Source organism: Anthonomus grandis, chromosome 4, assembly GCF_022605725.1.
Source record: "Anthonomus grandis grandis chromosome 4, icAntGran1.3, whole genome shotgun sequence".
Classification (NCBI taxonomy): Eukaryota; Metazoa; Arthropoda; class Insecta; order Coleoptera; family Curculionidae; genus Anthonomus; species Anthonomus grandis.
This window is the reverse complement of record NC_065549.1, coordinates 26,450,973-26,470,282: the sequence shown is the minus strand read 5'-3', so window position 1 is coordinate 26,470,282 and position 19,310 is coordinate 26,450,973. Positions and strand designations below refer to the sequence as shown.

Genomic DNA, 19,310 nt, shown 5'->3' with positions numbered 1-19,310 from the left:
ACATACCGCCGCCCTTGAAGTGACCGAGTTAAGAAAAGCGAGAGAGTTTCAATAAATTAAATGTCACTGCAAAAAAAAATCTCTAATGGTAGCGGACACACCTTTACTACACTTCGTTTAATCACGCCGCCCTTTGTCTTTATGCTCACCACGCGCACTACATTGTCCTTACCAGGATGAATGTCTATGACTCGTCCAACACTCCAACACTGCGAAAAAAGACCATCCTCCTTAATTCACACTAGAACACCAAGCAGATTGGCAATGTTAGTCTTCACCTTCCATTTAAAGCGCTGGTCAGAAGACCACCGAGTCCAGAAATGCTTAGTCATCCTTTGAATGTGAGCATAACGACCTAGGAACGATTTACAGGAACTTCCCTTAAATCTGATTCAGGCAGGGCATTCAAAGGGCGTCCGATTAAGAAATGTCCTGGCGTCAGACTATCAAAATCGTGTGGATCGTTCGACATTTGAACCAACGACCTCGAATTCAAAACCGCTTCAATTCGAACCACCAGGGTATAAAGTTCCTCATAAGTTAAAGGATTATTGTTTACAACGCGCTTCAGGTGCTGCTTAAAAGACTTCACCGCCGCCTCCCACACACCTCCGAAGTGAGGTGATCGAGATGGTATGAAATGCCACTTCATATTGGTTGTTTCCAAAAACCTTTGAAACTTGCTGTCGCGTAAAACATTATTTATTGCGTTAAACTCGTTGTTGGCTCCCACAAAATTCGAACCGTTGTCAGAAAATAGGGATTCACAAACCCCACGCCGAGCCACAAACCGCTTGAAGGCGGCAATAAAAGCCTGAGTTGTTAGTTCTGTAGCTAACTCTACATGGACGGCCTTGGTGGACAGGCAAATAAAAATACAGAAATATCCTTTGAGGTATTTTTTATTTCGAAATTTTGAATCTTTAATGATGAAGGGACCTGCATAATCCACACCTGTAGAGCAAAAGGGATAAGAAGGCGTTACTCTTTGGGCAGGTAGATCCCCCATTTGTGGTTGAAGGTGTCTTGGATTTGCTTTAAAGCATCGAATACATTTTCGTATAATACCCTTTACAAGGGTTTTGCCATTTATGGGCCAAAATCTTTGGCGGACAAAGGATAAGGTAGAATGAACGCCTGGATGCAGGTTTTTCTCATGCACATACTGAATTATTAACCTTGTAAAGACAGAGTCATGGGGAAGCAACAGAGGGTGTTTGTAATCAAAGTTAACTTTGGCGTGTATTAATCTACCTCCAACCCGGAGAATACCGTCCTTATCGAGAAACGGGCTTAACTTGCTTAGACGATTGGAGGTTCGGACATTCTTGCCTCGTTTACTTCGTTCGATCTCATCACCAAAATATTCCCTTTGAATTTGCTTGACTTGTTGAATTCGTTGAATAGGGCCAGTTTTTCTTAATCCCATGGATGCTTTACAATTAAATACAAAGCGAAAACAATATGATAAAATACGAATGAATTTAGTAAAACTTGAGTATTTATTCAAGATTTCATTCAAACATTGGGAAGGAATAATTGTGGTTAATGTCACACGATTAGGATTGAATTCGGGAATTTGTTTTGAGTCATTGGGTTGACGTGCATATTTGCTAATGTGATTGATAGTGGGCCAATTCTCAGTGTATTCAATTAAAAAACTAGGACCGTGCCACCACAAGTCACTATTTTTTAGGTCATGAGGATCAATCCCCCTGGAGATTAAATCAGCAGGATTTTTTGCTGAAGGAATATGATACCAATTATTTGTGTCTGTGAGATGCTGTATTTCCGCTACGCGGCTGCATGCAAAGGTCTTTAAAATTCGGGGTTCTAAGCATAACCAGGAAAGGACGATAGACGAGTCTGTCCAATAGAATAACTCAACGGGTCGATTGTCTAAGGTTTCACGAAGTTCCTTCATGAGTTTGGCTAATAAAAGCGCACCGCAAAGTTCTAGATGCGGCAATGAAACCGCCTCGAGAGGAGCGACACTCGACTTGGCGCAAACTAATCTGCTGACTATACTATCACTCCTATCTTGGGATCGTATGTATATGCACGCACCATAAGCATTGATGGATGCGTCGGAAAATCCATGTAATTGAAAGGTAGAGGCATTCTTAAGAAAGGCATGACGTGGAATTTTTATAGTGCTAGCCGAGTGAAGATTGCTAACAAATTTTGACCATTTTTGGCGAATATCAGATGGAACAGGTTCATCAAAGGGGATTTTTAATAACCATAGGTTTTGTAAAAGACACTTGGCTTGAATTATCATAGGGCCTAGCAATCCCAAGGGATCGAAGAATTAAAAGATATCGGATAGCATAGAACGATTGGTTACTATACTTGGATTAGGATTAACATTTGAATGGTAGATTAATTTATCAGATAATGAATTCCAATTCAATTCCTAATGTTTTGGAACTCTGGGAATTGTTAATGGAAAATTCAATTGAGTTTTCGTTTGCTAAATCGGACAATAAAAAGAGGTCATTTGAAGCAAATTTTCTTAAGTCAAAACCGTATTCCTTAAAAATTTTTGAGAGATTATTTCTTATTTTTAGAAGACCTTCTGATGAGGCACTTCCGGTTATGACGTCATCGACATAACAGTCCTTTTCTATGATTTCACTTTCAATAGGGTATTCAGAACGTTTGTCCAGCGATATTTGCTTCAGGCAACGAGTTGCCAAGAACGAGGCGCTAGCTTTGCCATACGTGATGGTATTCAATTGAAAGTGAGATAACTCAGTGTCTGAGCTTTCGCGCCAGACAATTCTTTGAAGGTGTTGCTGGGGTTCGATTAAGACCTGGCGATACATTTTCGCTATATCACCAGTCAACACATAATTATGTTGTCGAAAACGAATGACAATTGAAAATAAATCGGATTATTTTTTCCTAAGCTTATTTGTCCACAGCTTAATAAACTGTAAAACAAACTAGCCCCTATTAGAAGGTCTATTTCTGAGGGCTCAGAAAAGGTTGGATTAGCGAGACAAATATCAATGGGAATAGGAACCTGGGAGGTTTCTAAGAGATATCTAAAGGTTGAGGTGGAATAGTCTCAGTTATTTTGTCTATTACAAGAGCTGATTTATAATATAATATATAGTATAGTATTATAGTATAGTAGTATAATATATTTAGTTATATATATTTATAACTAAATTTATAGCCATTGTGATTGGCGCCTAAAGACAGATTAACACGTTTCTTAATAAAGGTAGTGGCCTGGTTGATTCCACAAACTGGAATAATTATTTTATTAAAAGCGAGGTTTAATTTCTCAAACAAGGTTTTAGACACAAAATTGGATTGTGAACCGCTGTTCAATAACGCCTTACATAAAATAGGGTTTCGGTGGTTATCATATACTTTGACTAAGGCGGTTGACAGCAGAACATATGTGTTGGCGGTTGCATTGGCACAGGATAAACTATAACGTATATTTGATCTGGTAATCGGTCTTGGCTTAAATGCTGTATTACTTGTGGAAGGATTAGTGGTTAGGTTGATATCTTGATGTAACAATGAGTGATGGTTACGACGACATGTTTTGCAAGTAAATTTAGATTTGCAAACGGAAGTAAAATGACCGGGGCGAAGACAATTAGTGCACAGGTTTAAACGCTTTGCTTCTTTGTAGCGAGAACTTATTGGCAGCTCAATAAAATAAAAGAATTACATGAATAAACAAAATGGCTCTCATTGCAAAGTGAACAAGTAGTATTCGAAATAGGATTAGGATAGTCTACGAATGTCGCATGCGAATGGGTCTTGTGTGCAGCGACAGATTTATTGGGATTTTCAAATTTGCTATTAACAGCCTTGAAATCAATCGATTCGAGCAAGTGACACCGTTCAGTGAGAAAATCAATAAAGTTTTGTGTTGAAGGTCTTTCTTTATCCTTAGAGTATATTTTCCACTCCCTCCGAGTCGTTTGATTTAGCTTAGATACGAGTAAGTAGATAAGCATCGTATTCCAATCCAACACGTTTTCTCCTAGGTTCTGTAATAGGCGGAAATGCTTTTGAAAATTGTCTAAGAATTTACGCAAGCTTAAATGGGTTTCCTCTTTAATTGGAGGCAAGTTAAATAGGGCTTTGATGTGTGAATGGATAATGGTCTTTTAATGTTGGCATCGGTTGATTAATAATTTCCAGGCAATAGTGTAATTTTCATTGGTTGCGGTTAAAGAGCTAATGATATGAGATGCATCACCCTTAAGAGCTGATTGTAAATAGTAAAACTTTTGAACGTTTGATAGGGATGGATTGGCATCAATAAGGGATGTGAATGTTTCGTGAAACTGAGTTCAAGTATCGTAGGAACCTGAGAACTCCGGAATGGCAATTGGGGGAAGTTTTGTAGTAAACATATTCGACACAATCGGATCCATATTAGTATTTTGAACTAAACCTTGAGGATTATCAGGGATTGTTGCGGGAGAAGGTTTAAGGGCCAATTGGGTCATAGACATAACCTTGAAATATTTTTCTTCAAACTCAGCGCGATAATTTTCTTGTTGATCGTCGTCCGGGAGGTTGTGTACTGCGCAAAGGTCTTCAATGGCTCTCTGAGCATGTTGAAATTCAACATAGGAGGGTTCCAGAATCTTTAATCTCGTTTTTGTTTGCGCTACACTTTCTGGAAGATGCAAAGTGTCTGGTGTTAACGAACTCAAAAAACCCTGAAAACGCGTGATAGTCCCTTTAATATGACCACGGCGATTAATGAGGAATTTAAGTTTTAGCTTTAGCCAAATTCTCCTCTGCGGTTATTTATTCACTCCCTATTATTTTTCGTTTAAAAAGGTAACAAAATTACAATTTTTCCACAAACAAACAACCCACAAAAAAACTTTACTTAGTTATCAAAGGTTTTATACAACAACGAGCCAACAACGAGATAAGAACAATAAAACACAGTACGAAATTTTATTGTTTTAAATCCAAGTGCATTAAAATTAAATCCTGCAAAAGGTTTTGGGTACTTACCAACATGCAAGACCAGTGTAAAATAATATAAGTAGGTGTTTATTCAACAAATAAATCAAAAATAATATACGCGCGAAGGTATGTGAGGTTTAAACGAGTAAAGTACAAATAAACCACCCAAATAAAAAAGGGTTATAAAGCACGTACGGAAAACAAATCATATTTTAAAATTATGATTGAAACAAATATTTTTTAAAGTAGGTGAAACAAAAAGAAACTCATGAAAACCTTTAAACTAAGGCAAGAAAAACGTCTGCGGTTAAGAATTGGGGTAGTAATATAGGTTCAAAGATTTCAAGACAGGCTCTGGTGGCTGCTGTGGCTTAATCTTGGTTGAGATGAAAGTTAAAACGGACTAACCTTTAACAGTGAAGATCTATCGACGAATTTCCAATCAATCGGCACTAATTCAGGTTAAAATAATCAAATGGTTTGATTATCTATCCGGCCCGATGGACCAAAATGTTGGGGCGGATCTCTTTTTCACGATCGACTCGGTGAAAATATCTTATCGATATCATGAATTTAACTTCAGGGAAGTATACGTTTAAGTTTCAGGTTTTTTACGACGAAGTAAAGCAAAACAAACCGGGTTTAACTTGGATAAATTGATTTATTACAACAAAATCAATTACAAAATTTAAGATCCGACACTGTAAAGGCGAGAAAATAATAAAAGTTACAGAAGTAAAAGTCCGTTCGCGACAAAATCTAGCGAGCGCGATCGAGTGTCTTTCTGCACAAGTAACAGATTATGAATAATAAAAAAGTCAGTAAAGTAACCGACCGGTCGGCGGCGATCCCTTTGACCTATCATCACCTTAACAACGGGAACCATCGCAGCTCCTGATTGGTCGATACACACGCAAACAAAAGTTCTATAAATAAATTGCTGAACAGACTGTCTGGTGATTTTCGAGACGGACCAAATATTTATTTTATTAGAAATTAAAGCGGGTGCGTTTAATACGTAAGGTTTTCTCGTTTTTTGGCCATAACCAGAATAAAAAAAATACGATAACTAATAGCGTGAGCTATTGTTTCGATTTAATTTTAATTTAATTGTTAGATATAATTTGTTTAACCCTAAATGATTTTTGAAGTATTGTGTTTTGAAAAAATAATCATATCTCACTCTTTTACGGTTACCTATTATTCGAATATAATTTAAAATTAGTATTTAGGTTATACAAGATGACCCAAATGATCCTTTTTAAGTTTTAGACATAACCAGAAAAAAGAAAATACGATAATTAATAGCGTTAGCTATTGTTCCGATTTAATTTTAATTTAATTTTTAGATATCATTTGTTTAACCCTAAGTGATTTTTCAAAATATTTTGATGTATTATGTTTTAATAAAATAGTCATATCTCACTCTAATACGGTTATCCATTATTCAAATATAATTTAAAATTGGTATTTAGAATAACCTAAATACCAATTTTAAATTATATTCTTTCCGTATAAACAAGATGACTCAAATGATCCTCTTTAGGTTTTGGACATAACCGTTAAGAAAATAAAACAATTAATCCCTATAGCATTGTCCGATTTGACTTCAATTTAATTTTTGAATTTCATTTGATGTACTGTAAATTATTTTTAAAATTTTTCTGATGTATTGTTTTTTAAAAAAATTGTCATATCTTACTCTATTACTGTTATCATAGAATAACCAGACAAATAAAAAAATACTCCAATGCATTGTAAATGGCACCTATTTAGACACCCAACTTGATCAGCTGGGACGGTAGTTGGGCGGCCAAGGAATTTCGCTCGCGATGCGAGCTGCTGAGGTGCCAAATTTCTTTTCTAGCGTGTCGCGCGTGTCGATCTTGATTTGTCTGGTTATTCTATGATCATATTGAGTTGGGCGGCTCGACGGCTCACCGGCCCACAGAACACAAAGAGGAAAATAGAAAAAAAACATAAATGAGGATTTGCACCACGGGAAAAGTTCGGATCGCGTCCACTTTGGCGCTAGTAACACTCTCCCATTTTATTTTCTGTTTTCTATTTTGACTGACAGATGGCAGCACTATATGCAAAAAAGTGTGCTTACTTTTCGTTTCCTGGTAGTTGGCTGGGAATTACAGAAAACATTTAGAATTCATATTTTTGTGCGAGTTTATGATATTTATCCCCATAATAGATTTTCTTTTTATGTGAATAGTGATTAGTTTCTTATTATATACTGTTGTGACAATTTGTGTTGTGTTTTATTATTAAAAAAACAAACTAACAGGACATTATAGAATAGATTGTAGTGCTGTAACCTGTGGTAAATTTCCAGATTAGGGTTGCAATTTACAAAACTATTATTATTTGTTTAATAAAGACCTAGTTTTCAGGTAAAATTCTATATACTCTCTTTTATTTTAATATTAAGATTTTAAAATTTTAGTTTCTCTATAAATAATCATGTTTTCTACTGCTCCACAGTCACATCCAAAAAAATGTTGTGTAGCTTGGTGTCTGAATCAGGATGGTAAGAGGCATAGATTTCCAAAAAATGACCCAGAAATATACAATGTATGGATTTATGGAATATTAATCCACTCCTAATTATCATTGTTTATCCTTGAAACAAATCTATAATCGTTTTTATATTTGCGATTGTCACTTGAAAGAGTACTGCAAAGTGGCAACCAGTAAGAGAGGACTCAAAAGAGCAGCAATACCTACTCTTAACATTGAAGGTAAGTAAATGAATGAATTACTATTAAAAGAATATCTATGTAAATCTTATTTAGTAAGATTTAGTTATGTAAGTTATTTTATTATTTAATTTTTTTCCTTAAATTGTTGGCACAAATTGGTGGCAAACCTAAAATATGGGATCCATATTTTTTATTTTTTTTCAATGAACAGGGTTTTCCATATTGAATTTATTGCAATTAAAATTTCCACGTTTTACTTATATATATCTACATATAGAATGATATTACTATTTTATTTTTTAAATAGAAAATTATGTTTTACTAGCAAAAGATCTTTCAAGTTCAGTCCTCTTACCACTGGGAGCTTTGAGTATAAAACATTCACCTTGAAAACTGTTTTTTTTTTTCTTTTTTATACTAATAAAACAGAATGCTGAGTTATTAAAAATAAATTTTTGATTATTGGGCATTAAAATATTTTATAAAAAAGTGAAAATTGCTTGTATCTTGTACTCAGTATTACCTTTTGGCTGAGGGGAACAAAATAATTTGATATTTTAAACCCCGCATCTTCAACTGGGGGCTTACATAATATATACTTACCTCAAATTGTTGTTTCCGAGAGCAGCTTTTCAAATATTAAAGTTAATGGATCTGTAATGGATCTAGTTGATTTTAAAAAATATGAAAAGCTATAGATTTTAAACTTGAAAACAAATGATAAAGGATCAAGTAGGTACTTTATAAAAAAATGAGTCATATCTTTTAGAGTGATATGACTTAATCCTGAGTTTGAGATGTGGATTAAAACATTCAAAACAATAAAATTTTGGTTTAGGTATCAACTTTATATAGGGATTCATTAAATTATGTTAGGAGAGGTTCAAAATATCATATTAATTTTTGAGGCTTAAGCTTTAATAGAATCATTTTAATTTGCTTTAAAATATTTTTTTGCAAGATTTTTTATATATGTAGATCTTATTTATAAAAATAAATTAATTTTAATATCTTGATTTTCTGAGAGTAAAAATTATTTACATTAATTTATATCATCTGGGAAGCAACTTTATATTTAAAGCAATATTTATTTTTTAGGGTATGGTGCTTATAATGCTGAGCTATTATTAAGCAATAAAGGACATATAATAAATGGCATATATTATGCAAAAGGTAAGATTTCTTCAAAATTCAGAATAAAATATATTTATATACATTTTTGATATTTTCTGCATATTTTTTGTCACTTCTAATATATGAAATGGCTTAAATATATGTTTTACATAATGATTATTAATTATTGATGACATTAACGAATTAATGTTATAATTATTGAAATATTTATTTTTAAAATTAACGTTGAGAAGACGTCGAATATGCTTTTAAATTAATGCATTTTGATACCTAATTATGTTTAAATTAGATTTGGATTTTGTTTATATTTTAATTAAAACCTTTTCATTTTACTTAACATTTGTTAAAATAACAAGTACTGCTTACTGCCTTTTCCTAAAAGTTTTTTTTAGCACTTCTCACCAAAAAATTATTAGACCTTCATATGTATCTAAAAATATATAATACATTTTTTTAAAGGTTCCGTCGATGGGTCCATATGTTCTAAAGTTACTAATCTTTTAGAACCTATCAGCCAAACTAATGTGGTAGCAAATATCTTAGAGGTACCTATGGAAATAGCTAATGAGAAATCCTCATAAGCTTTAAATCAAAAAGATATTCCTAAAAATACCTCATCTTATATGGAAATAATTGCTATAATAGAAAATTCTAACAATCAAATAGATATTGAAAAAGTACCATTACAAATTGTACCTAACAAATTGATCCATTGAGTTGACACCAAAGGCCAAAAAATTATATAGCAAATTAACATCTTGGAGGAGTGAAATATATGGAATGGAAAAAAAATTAAATCTTACAAAGAGAGAATAGATATTGCCGAAAAATATGTCAATTCCACAGATTTTAAAAACCTCTTAAAACATATTAATAGTCCTACTTACAAGTTCATTATAAAATGATGTATATTATTATATCTATCTTCACCAATAATAAATTATTATTCGTGAAATCACAGAAACATACATGTATCAGAGACAACTATTTTTTTCTGCATGTATATTATTTGGTAGTATGTTATGTATTTGGAATAGACATAATGCAAAATAGACAATACTTATAAAAGGTCGCCAAGAAATGATAAGTTAAAAATTCACCTCCATACCTCCATATTATTAAATTTGAAATATAATACCGTGTAAATGCATATTATTATGTAGTACTTATTGATTTTAATATTTTTACTTGTTTTAATAAATATTTTGTTAGTTCTATATTTGAATTTTATTTATGTTTTTGATAATGTCTTTTTCAGATCGTTGACTGAAATAATAATAGGCATCAAAAATTAATTTTTCTATAATATTTCAATTGATGTTCGGAGGTAAACTGAAATCTTAAAAGAAATGTAATAATATTTCATCAGGTTACCTGAATATTGATTGAAATATTATAGGAAAATTAATTAATATTGTCTATTATTATTTCAACAGATTTTTAATGTTCATTTCTCCATATGTGGTGAAGGGGCCGGTATACATTTTTACAGGTATCTGTGCTAGTTCGGATCGCATCCACCGTTTTTGTGGCGTTTTGTTCCGCAGAACTTTATTCAGAGGTTTGTCTTCTATCCTTGGTCGGTTTTCTGTGCTTGTATATGCGAAATACCACAGAACACAAATATAGAGAAATGCGTGTGTCCTAATAAACAAACAGAAATTCTGTTGACAGCTTTATTGACAGAGACGGGGGCAACCATCTTGGGTGGCATGTGGCGGGAAATTTAAGCCTGATATTTAAATTTCAAGTTATTTGCAGATTTACAGAAGTTGATGCGTTAACTGACGAGTGATGAGATATATTTAAATAGAATTTTATTTAAAAAAAACAATCTGCTTATCAATTTAGAAATACCCACATTTAATTAAAATCGTTAATTTTGCTGAGAAAAAAAATAAAAATATTGCATCTCAGACATACCTCATCACTTTAATCAATAATTAACACATCAACTAAAATATTATTTAATTTAAATTTGGTTCTCAAGACATTGCTTATTAAGATATTTAGCTATAGATACTTACCAAGAATTATAAATTGGCAGGATAGATATGGGACCAAATTTTAAATAAAAAAAAACAAAATTAAATTGTCTTTTAAATATTTTATTTTAAGATGAAATAAAATAAATTTAACAAAGGGTTTTAAAATGCATAAAAAAGTTACAATATATTCTAAATTAAATACTGCAAACTGTAAGTATGGTATTAATAAGATCTTTTTATGTAAAAAATAGAATTGTTGCAGGTATAAAGCATATTTTAACTGAAAATCCTAATTTCTGGATTTTCAAAAAAATTATCTGCTTTTTTTGTTTCCATAAATGTATAAAACATTATAAGAAACATCTAACAAACATACCTAAATAAAAAATTAAACATATATATTTTTTAACCATCTATACAATTGTAACAAAATAATATATATCCACATATTATGGAAAACAAAATATAAACTCTTATAAAGACACAAACTGAACCTATCTCTTGAAATAAATCTGGCTTTTCATTGTAAATAAATTAATTAATATGACTAGATATAACACAAATACACATGTACAAGTTAATATGCATGTTTTTTTCCATTTTAATTTTTTAGTATAAGAAAATAAAAACAAAATATGAATTTTGATTTTTGGTTAGTCACAATTGGGTAAAGATGTCACAAGTCAGTGGGGTTGTCTCCGGTAAGTATGGAACATGAAACATAAGAAAACATATTAAGACAGTGTATTGTGTATACAATATTATATTTTAATTGGGTTAAAATTAAATCTAATAAGTATTCCATCATAATGATACAAAATACAAAAAAAAGTCTTTATTATTAGTAAGTATTAATTATCACATTAATTATGATTACAATTAAGGTTCTAAATAATATTAAAGTTTACAGAATAAAATACTATTATATTGTATTGTGTAGAATACTATTATTGTATTCTATTATATTGTATTCTATTCTGTAAACTTAATAATAATACTTGATAATACTTTAAACGATTTTTATAACATGATTTTAATTATGGGTCAGTAAATAAAATAAGACTGTAAAGAGCATAGCATTTACTATCAAAATATCTCAGATAATTTAGGTATTTAAAAAAATAAGATATTACATACTAAAATCTTAGTATCATTAGCTAAAAAGTTAAAAAAATAAAATTATTCTGATTGTGTATCATGAGTATTAAATGAGGATATTCAAATTCAAATTTTGAAGGCATTGTCAAAACTTTCTATTTTCTAAAATGACCAACACTTAAAGATTGTCGTTGTGGTTTTGAAGTTGGCTTTTAATTTTATCCTTTAAACATTTGTAAACCAACCAAAACTTTTTCTCTAAATTGACTAAATGACCACGGCTATCTATAAATGTGCATAGCTTAAGGTGGATTAAGTTGATTAGGGAAATCAGTTTTTGAGAAGGATATGTCAATCTGGATGTGTCATTATTTTCTTTAAATTGAACAAATAGGTGTTTTTACTCCATGTGAATATCATTTCTACCCAAGAACTAGAAAAGTGTTTGGAGCAAACTCGATAATTGGTGACATTTTTAGTCGGACTTACATGACAGACAAGATTTTTGTAAGGATGGATTCAATGGAAATTAAGAAAATCTATGATTTCTGTAACTGTCTGGGCAATTCCTAATATACAAACTAGTGCATAAAGGATATGTGCATAAACATCTTAATCTAGATGAAGAGAAGGAAAAAGAAATAGTTGATATTTTCCCAGTGAAAGTTCAAGAATTAAAACTGAATTGTAAAAAAAAAGTTAATTTGAGAACAGTGACATAGGTATGTCCAAAATAGGATTAAATCTATTGTATTATAATCCTGAAAAATGATAATACATCCAAGATGCACCTAAACATTATTAGAAAACACTTAGGTATGTCATAATTGAAATTTACCTGTTTTCTGCTCTATGTAGTTGCACGATGATTCGATATTGGCACGTTTGTAAAATAATTTATCAACCCCGGACTCAAAAAAACTACAAAAAGTGATAAAATTACTTAAAAACTTTAAATTGGAGGAAAATCATGAGGCTTGGCTTGTTTTGTTTTCCACTCAAAGAGAAGTTAAAAAACATAGAGTAATTAAAAGTATGTATTTAATATTCATTTCTCTATGTTAAAAAAAGACAATCGTCAAATACGACAGTTAAAATGTCATTAACGCCACTATTGTCATATTTGATGTACGTCAAAAATTAGACAATCAGAATGAATCGGCCATCTTGGGTGGCAGACTATTCCGCCCCGCCACATTCAACCTTTATACCGGTGTTGGAAATGTTTAAAATCGCGCCGGTTTGTTTCGACGGAGCGATGAAGCGGGTTGCCAGATTGTGCTAAATTTAACAAAATTAAACTACTGCTACAGATGAATGATCAAAAATTCACCCAGTAAGATATTTTTATCTGTATTAGCGCGTATTTTTTTGTAGAGTAGATTATTTGATTAGTTTTATTTTTTATTTACGTTTATAGTGGAAATCATATAGTTTAGGTATTAAGGTTTTTAAGATATTTAGATACTATATAATTTTTATTAAATAAAATCTAAATTGTTGAGGCGAATTCATGTTTTACAGAAAATTATTTTATTGCGTAGTATTGCGCCTTCTAAAAAATGGTTAATAAAAAATTATCAAATTCCTACAAATATCTCACAGTTTCAAAAAATGTTTAGAAAGAAGAAAGATGGAATGAGGAAGTTGCATCAATTTTTTTTATTTTTGATTTTGATAGGGAATGAAAAATAAATAAACACGTGTTTTTTTCTTTTTTTCATAGTTCCAAAATTGATAGAGTTACAGCGGTTTGAAATGTGCCTGTGACGTCATAAGACGATAGAGAGATAGTCACTCCATGCTTTGTATATCTATATATACAAATCTAAAAACTCGAATATCTTTTGAAATAATCGGATTTAAGCAAAATAAAAAAATACGTATTGATTATTTTACTTTCTTCTTCGGTTTTTAATACTAAAAAACCGATTTTGTTTTTCATGCAACTTCCTCATTGCACACTTATTCAAATATATGTACATATGTTTAGCAAACTTAAAACGTAGGTGATTTAAACCCTTCATTTTAGTAATTTTGCTATTATTATTGATACTTTTTATTGGCCATTAGGTAGTTCTTGGCTTTATGGGTAAAACATATAAATAAAAAAAAGATAGGGGAAATTTTGAGCGGTTTTATATTGCAAAAAAAAAACTATTTTATTCTTATTTTATTGGCATAGGTATGTGTCTACTAATAAACAAATAGACGCCAGTGGATAAACAATAATATTAAAGTCTGATTAACCATTCTGGGGGATTTAATCTTTAATAATGAAACCAAAGTTATGAAATTGTTTGGTGCCCTCATTCACCCTGATCACCACCACCTCATCACCCTGAAGGATTACAACACGTCAGTGGTTGATCAGAGTCATGAAATTCTACCTCTGTTTTTACACTTTTGGTATACTCTTTTCCACACCATCCCTGAGTTCACGGCGCGTTTTTTTAGGTGGTTTCCCCTAGAGGCCTAGTCGACAAATTAAGTTCGATTATTTAAAAATTTAAAATAAATGAAATTTTCTATTTAATAATAATTTTTGAGCGACTCTCTTTAAATTCTGAGGCACTGCTATAATAAAAATTGGTTTATGAAATTGCTTCATTCAACCAATTCGAACATAAACTCATTTGTTAAAAATTATAAATATCAAGATCAATAAAATAGAACCACACTGCAAAAATGCCGATGGGATAATTATAATACTAGTGCGTATTTAATGCCCCAACTGTGATGAAATAATCCGAAATTAATTAAAACAAAGCAAATTTTCATTCTAAAATAAAATTATTCTATTTAGAAAATATATAGAATTCTATAAAAAAATCTAAAGAAATAGAAACTAAAAGTAATAAAATTTTTCTTACTTCGGACTGTAATTTACTAGAAACTCAAAATTCACTTTTCTAGGTACTTTACATAAAAACATTAACATCAAGAAATAGTTTTACTTTACATAATAAATAAATGGCTAAAATGGCCCCCTAACCTCTTTATAATTAATATTTTGGTTCTTTACAAATTTTGTAAATTTGCAATTGTTTGCTTGCTATTTTTCAATCTGATTCTTGACCATTTGCAAAATTTAAATAGGCTTATCTGAACCAATTTATTAATTAAAAATAGCTTATGAGTGCTATCCTCTCTATATCTTACTATATAATTTTTGATAATACAGTTTCTCCTATTTTGGCAACCTCCATTAATTCATTGGATATATCATCATTGGAATTATCCTCATCCATGTGTATGTTAGTCTCGTTAGGGTTAGAGGTGTCAATATTGGTGTTTTTATACAAATTTGTGGTTCTTGTCAACTCCGTTAATAAAAGGTCTGTGCCTGTGTCTTCTTCGCAATTGGATAAAGTAGAGGGTGCCAATAAACCTGTTATACTTTTGATTCTAAAAAATAATCTAAAAGATTTAGCAATTGGGTTTAAATTCCACCCTCCTCGTTGTCTAGCCATGGAAAAAAAATTTCTAAAAAGCCTTGATTTAGTCTATTCGTGAGTATAAACTGGATCTTATCCCGCTTTTCGCTATTGCATAGTTGTTCTATTGCATTAATAGTCTGTACCATACCATCGAAACATGGAGGCCTTGTTTCAAAAATGCCGGACTTACCCTTTTTACGGCCCAATTTAGATAAAGAACCAAAAACAGATTTCCTTTGTTGTAAAATAAGGTTTACATATGTGCTATGCTCATTTAGGGCGCAACTGTAAGGATTATTTGTAAAAGGGCGCTTACTGTTCAATGCGTCAAATAAATTGTTCATTAACTCTACAAACTCCGCTGTATGAAGGCCTACTTTTTTAGGTATCAATCCCTTATCCACAAGTTTTTATGGCAGCCGCCATAGTTTTGGAAAATACTTGTAGAGCCAATGAGCAACACATTTTCTCGAAAGCATTGGGGTTTATATGCCTGTCCGTAATTTTGGGACGTGTTCTGGCAGTATTGGTCAACTTCGTACGTTTTTCTAATTACGTTAAAAGCTATGCTTTTTTGTGATAGCAATTTAAAAGTCCCTGATAGCAAATTATTTCTTACGCTTTTAAAAAGATGTGGGGCATCAAACAAAGCAAAAATTTTAGAATCATTAAAATGGAAATAGGGTTGTTCTTTCGTAACCTTCAATAATTTATATGCTGCCCTGTTCGGAGTACCTTGGTCACGGACTAACGCTTTTGGTATAAACCCTATTTCAGTTAATGTTTTAAGAATATACAAAATTAAACGCTGTAGATTTTTGCCAGTTGTCGCTGAATGAGAGAAAAAGTAGGCCAGGGGATACTTCCAAGATGAATATATACCTCGAATTGAAAAAACTAAAATATGTGAAGCCTCTTTTGGCTGACGACCTAAGGACCTAAGTTTTCGAAACCTTCAACAACGTCAAGTTTTTTATTATATTCGAGGCATTTTTTAATTGACATTTCATCAAAAGCCACCACAAATTTTTTTTCTTTTTTATCCATGCCATCGCATTTTAGTTAAAGACAGGTTTTTATATTGTCATCAACACCAGTCTTGAAAGTATTTTGTCCAATCCATTTTTGAATGGTTGGCGATTTATAGTATGAAGATATTGCCAACTGTTTTTCGGATTGAGAATATAGAGTGCGTCGTTTACCTCTTATTTGCATAACTACAATGGCAGTAACAGATAAAAATGATAAAAAAGTTAAAAGAGTAAAAACTGTGAATTTTGACTGCCGTACTTTTTCTTGTGAACGTCTCAATTTTCGCCGCATATTATAAACTTCTCTCTTTTGACATGATATTTTTTTTTAAGCTTCAAGGTAATGGGAGAAGTCTTACTAGATGGAAGGTCGATATTTTTATGTATAAAATCAGATTCCTCACGTTCAAATATGATAGGACTATTACACGGAGTAGCGCAAGGACTATTTGATATTATTGTCGGTCCATCATAATTCCTTGCGTTAGCATAAGTCTTTTTAGAAGTCAAAACGTGTAAAGTGCCATCATTATTTAATAAAGACTTATAATGGACAGGGACCGGATTATCTTTTAACCTATATTTTTTAAAGTTTTAAAGTCATGGTCAGTAAAATGATTTGCGCAAATATGCTTTTTTTTAACAAGTCTTCGGTTAGGCCGATTAGTTGTGAATTTCCTAAAAAAAATAGATCTAAACAAAGCAAGAAGTATGATCTTTCAAATAAAACTGCAAATAAAAAGTTTCTCTACATCACTTCAGATATTTTTTAACTGTTAGCAAAATTGATAAAATAAAGTATGTACCTACATATCGTTGCATTTAGAAGAATACCAGGTTACTTCATTTCTAAAATTCTTAAGAGTCATCACATAAAAAAAAAGTTGAAAATTTAGGTTAATTACCATAAAATTTTTACAGGCTATTTTCGACACTACTGCCACTTGTCACACGTAACACCTTCTGTAAAAGCTCGTCAAAAAAGAAAATTATTGGTGTATCTTTTTTTGACATCTGCCAAGTACGAGTTTTGCTTCAAATTTATTTAATTTTTTTTTGAAAGAAAGAGTTTGATGTTTAATTAATCAATTTATATTAGTTTTGTCTCTAACTAAACTTTTATTTAAAATTATTTGTAATAAACCACTTTAATTATTAAAAGGAAGGCAACCCTAAAATAAAGTTACCAATCGACAAAAACTATGTTTTAAAAAGATTAAAAATTATAAAAAATGCTTGTTTAAGAAGCAGTTTAATTAACCATTAGTTACATGGTACAGATTTATTTTTTTATATTTACTTATCTGATTTAACTTTTTTGGACCATCTTGTATAAAAAAAACTGTAAGATAAAATTTGTACCTAACCTATAATAAGAATAAAATACAAGGCTGTCCAATTTAAATATTTTTTTTCTTTTTTTATTTAACTTTTTACAAAATTTTGTATATATCTAAAACTATGTGTAATAAAGACTATAAAAGAAATATGTCACCCCCTACATCTTTTACCTTTACGTTTTTTTACACGGTGACCAAAAATACGAATATTTCAAAAGCTGAAGATTTTTTAAAAAATCGTTAAGACACGTCAAATTAGTTATTGAAGAGTACAGTTTATTTAGTAAAAACCTTTTTTTTGGGAAAAAAATGTAAACGGCAACATAAAGACATACCTATGTATATTATAAGGGCCTTTCAAATAAAGTATGGCCTGATAAATTATACATATTAGTTCCAAATCAAGTAGTGTGCTGTTGTTTCCCCCCCCTCTCCCCAACAATTTACTTTAACACAGATTTAACCAGAGAATTCTCTGGTTAAATCTGTGACCACATGGATGAAACTTGTATGGTGAAAATCGGAATCGTATATCGGCCATCTTGCTTGGCAAAATTGACAGGAAGCTGACAGACAGTTGTTGACATTGACTGATAGAACATCATTTGTCATTGTCATACCATTTGAGTTTGTTTTGTTTTTCATTTCAATGAATGCCAGCGTGGGTTGAGTTTGCTATTTGTTTTAAGGATGTTATTTTAAATTTATTACTTTTTTTCTAAAAAGTTCTCTTTCAATATTGGGAGTAGTATTTTAATTAATTTGCGGCAAGCAATTCCAGGTTTCTGGTAAGAAAATCTGATTTTATTTATTACTATTATGTTTTTGTATTGTCAATCTTTAGTCTTTAATAAAATCAAATTCAGTTGATTTCAATGAAGAAGTTTCACTTTTTAAGTATTTAATTTTTAACTTGATTATTATAAATACATATTACAAAATGTCTGGCCTCTCATTTTCTATTCAACAATTAAAAATTGATTGAAATTTTCCTGACCTTGATGTAAGAGTATGTATATTTTAAATGTTTCTGAGAAACAGTAATAAAAGATTTTTTTAATTTCCTTCAGTTCATATTACAAGAAAAACATGCAGAGGGATATGCAATGTAAATATTATTAAGACTTTGACCTATAGAATTTCTTCTGATTAGTTCTCCACAAATTTTAATAATGCTGATACCGCTGGCTTTACATTACAATACATATTTATTTAAACATTTATTCTGTCTTTTTTTTTACATGAATCATTTAGTAAATTGATTTATAAGGTTTGCACTGTCTATTTTTTTATTTTATTTCCTGCTCGTATCATACCACTTCCTGTGTTCACTGAGACAAGACATAGGTATAGCGGCTAAGAGACCTGAGCACCCGGAATGGATCAGAATTAATGTTTTTCTTACAACTTATTTTTTTAAGAGTTTCTTTTTATTTTATGTAAACATCTATCCTTGAATTAAGTTTTTAGTAATATTATAGTTCCAAGATATGTTGTTAGTATTATAAAATACCAACAAATATGTTCTATGTAAGTGATATATGTTTATACTAAAAAGTTGTTTTCATTTTGAAAGAGTTTATTTTGTTTTGTCGATGGATATATTGTT

The 19,310-nt window shown here is 31.0% G+C and overlaps 1 protein-coding gene across 1 annotated transcript; it reads right to left on the bottom strand.

Moving 5' to 3' along the window:
* Positions 1–355: 355 nt before the first annotated feature.
* LOC126735665 (uncharacterized) lies at positions 356–2,828 on the bottom strand. The gene is made up of 2 exons (XM_050439734.1): positions 2,576–2,828; positions 356–888 (listed from the first exon to the last, which is right to left on the bottom strand). Exons 1-2 carry the CDS (start codon positions 2,826–2,828, stop codon positions 356–358), a joined length of 786 nt encoding a protein of 261 aa, XP_050295691.1.
* Positions 2,829–19,310: the final 16,482 nt, after the last annotated feature.